Source organism: Dryas octopetala, chromosome 4 (assembly GCF_963921425.1).
Source record: "Dryas octopetala chromosome 4, drDryOcto1.1, whole genome shotgun sequence".
NCBI lineage: Eukaryota > Viridiplantae > Streptophyta > Magnoliopsida > Rosales > Rosaceae > Dryas > Dryas octopetala.
The window spans coordinates 26,551,979-26,557,539 of NC_141369.1; the positions used below are offsets into that span (position 1 = coordinate 26,551,979).

At 34.1% G+C, this 5,561-nt stretch overlaps 1 protein-coding gene across 9 annotated transcripts; it reads right to left on the reverse strand.

Annotated features, from left to right (window-relative positions):
* Positions 1–743: 743 nt before the first annotated feature.
* LOC147289037 (uncharacterized) lies at positions 744–5,561 on the reverse strand. 9 transcript variants are annotated; one of them, XM_086242781.1, is made up of 9 exons: positions 5,175–5,561; positions 3,916–3,985; positions 3,556–3,589; positions 2,961–3,020; positions 2,753–2,821; positions 2,558–2,604; positions 2,002–2,071; positions 1,830–1,925; positions 744–1,161 (listed from the first exon to the last, which is right to left on the reverse strand). In XM_086242781.1, exons 3-9 carry the CDS (start codon positions 3,577–3,579, stop codon positions 1,063–1,065), a joined length of 465 nt encoding a protein of 154 aa, XP_086098907.1. In that variant the 5' UTR covers positions 3,580–3,589; positions 3,916–3,985; positions 5,175–5,561; the 3' UTR covers positions 744–1,062. The 9 variants fall into 9 exon arrangements, 5 of the variants coding, with proteins under 5 accessions (XP_086098907.1, XP_086098909.1, XP_086098906.1 ...); XM_086242783.1 differs by having other exon boundaries at positions 3,128–3,589; XM_086242780.1 differs by lacking the exon at positions 3,916–3,985.

Consider the following 5,561-nt stretch of genomic DNA (forward strand, 5'->3'; position numbering starts at 1 on the left):
CCCCACCATCTCCATTTTCCACCCACCACACCTTTAAACATAAAAGGGACACTACAAGAAAAACCTTCATATATATCAGTGATAAACCGATATCTATTTAGGTTTCCAACCGATATAATGCGTGCCGATATCTATTCTCCCATATTATATATCGGTTATTCACTGATGTCTATATTATATTAGATATCGTATTTGTTTGATAATCCGATATGATATACCATCATTGTTATCAGATATTAATGATTTCTGATATCTTAAAAACTACATTCCGATATGTAAGATACTTATGATATCGTCTTGGTACTTAAAATCAGATATAAAATGAGTATAGCATATCGGTTTTGTAATTAAAATCTGATATAAAAGATGGATAACATATCCGTTTTGTTACTAAAATCTGATATAAAAGATTTATAGCATATCGGTTTTGCAATTAAAATCTGATATAAAAGGTGCATAGCATATCGGTTTTGAAATTAAAATCTGATATAAAAGGTGTATAACATATCGGTTTTGCAATTAAAATCTGATATAAAAGGTGTATAACATATCAGTTTGGCAATTAAAATCTGATATAAAAATATTATTTAGATATCGGTTTTTTTTTTAAAAAATGATGTTGAAACTTCATTCCTTATCGTTGCATTTTTACATAATCTGATATGCAATAGGCTTCTGATATTGATAAAAACTAATTGGTAAATATTCATCCACTGAACAATTACTAAGCTTCTACACCATAATTCAACTTAAATTCTTCCATTCATATAAATGAATCCAACATCCAAACTCAGTAATGAAGTTAACAAAATAAGATTACAAATCCATATAGACTTATGGATAGCCCTCATCATTTATACCCCAAAATCACTATCCATCTCTAGCTAGCTAGATCCTAATTAAACACATGCCAACATGTACAAAAATAATGAAGGCATAACAGTGCAATTCAGCTAGGCCTAAATTCTGCCTATACAAAAGATTTGAATGTGAACTAGCTAGTATATATCTTCATATCTATAACAAAATGCTCAAAAAGTTACCAAAAACATGCATGTTAGTCTAAATAAAATTCATGGAAACATAATCTCCCCATTCAACCCGGACTTCATCTATTTGTTCTTGTGTGTAACTGCTCCTCCTGCTCTTCAGGTTACTCCACTGAAAAACAAGAAAGAAAAGTGCATTCAGCAAGGATCCCAAAGGGCATTAAAAAAATATAGGCCAAAAGCATGAATAAAATTGTAGCAAGTATTGAATTTAGATGGCTGCAATCTTATGTAAGTTATATATCATCTAAATTCAATACTTGCTGATATATAAGTTATATATCATCTGAATTTAGATGGCTGCAATCTTATGTAAGTTATATATCATCTAAATTTATCTGATATATTGAATTCAGATGGCCTACATTTCGTGCATTCAGCAAGGGCTTTCAAATGGCTGCACATATATATGATTCAAAAAATGGATCATGCAAGTATAAATGAGTAGTCACAGTATCAGCCTAGCTAGCTAGAGTTCAGCAATAATGCAAGTAAAAAATAATGGAAATAGAAGAGAAATGCAGACCATCAACCCAAACACACTCTTTAATGCACACAGCACCAACCCAAACACACATACACAGAAAAAATTAAAAAGATGCAAAGCCAGAAAACAAAGTCTTAAAAACCAGCAACAAAGTCTTAAAAACCAACAACAAAGTCCTAGCTAGGCCATCCCTTCCTCCTGTAATTCCCTTTTACAAGTTTCCCAAGTTAGAACTGTACAAAGGATAGCAAAATATACCAGTCAACTGCCCCAATAGGAGTAAGTATTCTAACCTGCGACTCATATGCAAGGGTTGTGTCCTCAACTATTTCCTTCATGTACCTCATGACATAATATCCACATTCAACACCACCTGGTTGTTTAGGACACTACAGACAAGCAAAGGAAATTACATAGAGTTATACTTAATTAAATTAGTCCAATGTGTAAGACATAGACACTTACATAGAGATGCTTCCAAGTTGGTGATTTCGGACCTTTCCTTCCCGTAACCCCATTAAATTGTCTAATAGCACTAGTTCAGACAAAATATCAATTTAAGTTATATATCACAATTTAATATACAATCCATATTATGTAAGATGGTACATATTAATTTAGACTTTTAATTGTTCTCTTAAGTAAAATTGGCTAAGAGCTGGTTTCAATTTGTTTCCACAGCATATGAAACATTTCACTCACTACTAAACACAGTTTTCTTTCTTGTGCTTCTTTTTATGTTGTGTTCAGATTCATATAAGAGAACAATTAAAAGTCTAAATTTGTTGTCCACAAAGCCATATCAAAATGAGGAACTTATAAATAAAGTTGTGATCCCAAGATTCATAGCCAAAATTTTAAATTTCGGACTATTAACATATCCACCACCTGGGCTGGATATATCATCAATATCTAACAACTCAATAATATGATCCTCAACATGCACATGAATATTCATGTAGGCCAACTGCAAACCATTGAACCTCTCACATGTAAGAAATAAAGCAAGAATATGGCTTACAAATTGTGCTCACACACAGATAAGAAAACAAACAAGGTCAAGAATATCTACAAAAAAAAAAAAAGCTTAATTATTCACATGCAAACTGGAACTAATTCCCTCAATTGTGTTCTACCAAATCCACTTTTGAGCATGCAGCAGAAGACATACTGAGACACATAGCTCCAGGTGCTACTAGATCAAGTCAATTCAAACCTGATAAGAGTCAAATGTCCTCCCATCACTAATCCCAGCCATTAAATCAATAGTATGTGAGTTCCCTTCCTGAAATTATCAAGTAGGATAACATTAAATCCATAGCTGCTTCATAATGGATTCTGGGGGGTGGGGAGAATTTAAGGAATGGGATGAAAAAAGATACCACATAACCAAAAAAGACAAAAATCACACTGGGATAACATACCATAAGGCTTATTTCTTCTGGTGAGACAATCTTTATCCAGTCAATGTCAGCACCTTGTACCTACAAAATATAAGCCTTTATGAGAAACTACAAAGGCAAAGCTGGCAGATTCAACATGAAGAAAGAAGGTGTGTGACCGATAACACTACAAGAATAATAGGGTTTACCATCTGATGGGAAACAGTCACCTTCCCCACTCACAGGGACTCTTAAGAGTCACCAAAGTCCAATGGTGACAGTGCAGCCACCCTTAGCATGACAGTCTCACAGGATGGGGTCCGTATTGGCCTACAGGGTATGTTTCTATATCAATCCTTCTCTATTTTCCATTTTATGTATTTTTTTGATTAAACATAACCTGCCAATGTGTCAGGCGGCAGGCCTTGTTGTCTAATATCATTCATTGCCCACTAACAGTCCCTTAATAAAAAAATTTCATGGGGACAAAAGGAGCAACAGTCGCTGAAATTTTCAAAATTAAAAAAATTGGGGGAATCCAACAATTCCCCCATTGTTAAAATTTTATAACTATTCAGATTTGTAAATAAATTTAATATACAAGAATACATATTGTATTTTTTATTTAGCCTCTCATCAATCCATGTAATTTCATCACCATAGCCTCTCATCTGCAAACAAACACAATAATATTAGCTAAGAGTATAGCCCAAAGATCGTAATATCTCAAAGAAGAAAAACACTTGGCAAATAATATAGAGAACAGTTTTGCGAGCATTTTCAACCAAGAAAATTCAAACAGTCCTTACACAAAAAGTAGCATTATAAAGCCATCATTAGATTCATTACAATCACCAAACCAGAATTGGAATACTAAAAATGCCCCCTTTTTTTATAAGAAACTAGCCCCTGTTCTAATCATGGCATGTTTAAATAGCAAAAAGGAAAGTTCAAATGGCTATGCGTAAAGCACAACAAATGGATTTTCTTGACTTACCCATATGCCTCATAATAACACATATAAATACTAGTACTAGGAACCATGACTAATCACAGATCTGGACTACCTACACAATCAAAAATAAAACAGGAAAAAAACCATGAAATGATATCATTAGTATATGGTATAATCTATTGATACAATTTTTATGAATCTCACAAAAACCCAATACAGTATCAACACGATATGTAGGTAAATATCTTAAATAGCTTTTAACAAAAAAATCACTGGAACACTAACATAAAGCATAACATGACTCTTAACAAAGCATATTTAGAAAAAGATAAAAGGGGGCACTATTGATGCTCCCTAAAGAGCACTCCCCTACCACTAAACGCCTTTTAAGAAAGTCTTTGGGATAAGAATTGATTCTATAAAACAAACCAAATGAGCAAGTCAATCAACTGTGCACAGTACTTTAAACCACCAATTTTAAAGGTCTAACAACTGTTTAATTGAAATGAACAAATAAATTTACTAATTTACCCCCTCCATATATAATTGATTCTACTTCAAAAAAAGGGTACTTATTAGTTATTACAAAGCTATATCAAGTACCAATACAAAAGCTGCATATTCAAAGAGCAGTGGATGATAAAAGAACAGAACTTTTTTATCCTTTACTTGAAAACTTGTCCAGACGGCCTTTTAACTTTTTAAAAGTCAAATTCGAAACCATAGGATGATAGTTCAACTACTAGAGTCCATACAAAGAAAAATAAAGCATTTATTGTGAATTTGTGATAGATTACAAATTAATTACCATTAAACAACTTCTTTTAATTTACACCCAAAAAAAAAAAAAAAAACTACTTTTAATGAGAATAAAGTACAAAAAGAAAAACCACAAATAATAAATCAGATAAAAAATTCGCAATTTGAATTGGAATACTAAATTCAGACCTCAACTACAGACATGCAAGATTAATGATTATAAAAAAAATGGAGAACTCCAATTCCAAACAAATGAAAGAAGATTCGTAAAACCCAAATCAAATCAAAATGATGTCACGGGAAGGACCCATAATTCAGATCTCAATGGAGCAAGTGCAGGAGAAAAAATTAGCAACACCCAAATCAAAATCTATGAATAACCATAACCAACATTCAGAAGCAAAACAAAAACCCCTAAACAGAAATCCTACATCCTTAATCCCTAAACAGAAACCCAAATTAAAAATTACTTAAATCCCTAAACAGAAACCCAAATTAAAAATTACCGAAATCCCTAAACAGAAACCTAAATTAAAAATTACCTTAGATTGGCGATGGGTGACTAGGTGAGAGTCGGGACGGACGATGGGTTATAAATAGAGAGGATGGTGGTGAGACAGAGAGATGGAGGCCATGATGAGATAAAGAGAGGATGGTGGTGAGACGGAGGGAGGGAGGCGACGATGACTGCGTGAGACAGAGAGATGGATGAGACGAGAGAGGATGCGGCGAGAGAGAGAGAGAGAGCTGTGGTGACGGCGACGTCGAGAGAGCTGTGGCGACGGCGACGGCGAGAGAGCTGGCGACGATGGCGAGAGAGAGAGAGCTAGAGGCTGAGGGTTGAGGGAGGCGTGCGATGCGAGTGTGAGGGAATGTGTGTGTTTGATCGAGAGGCCAGTGAGAGATATCGTGACTTAGGTTAGGAAACT

Excerpts from the sequence above, each read along its gene's own strand:
- LOC147289037 (XM_086242780.1), bottom strand. The coding sequence starts at position 3,579 with ATGGTGATGAAATTACATGGATTG. Across the intron at positions 2,822-2,960 it reads CAGAAGAAATAAGCCTTATG|GAAGGGAACTCACATACTAT; the intron begins GTATGTTATCCC and ends TGATAATTTCAG. Across the intron at positions 1,926-2,001 it reads CAACTTGGAAGCATCTCTAT|TGTCCTAAACAACCAGGTGG; the intron begins GTAAGTGTCTAT and ends GCTTGTCTGTAG.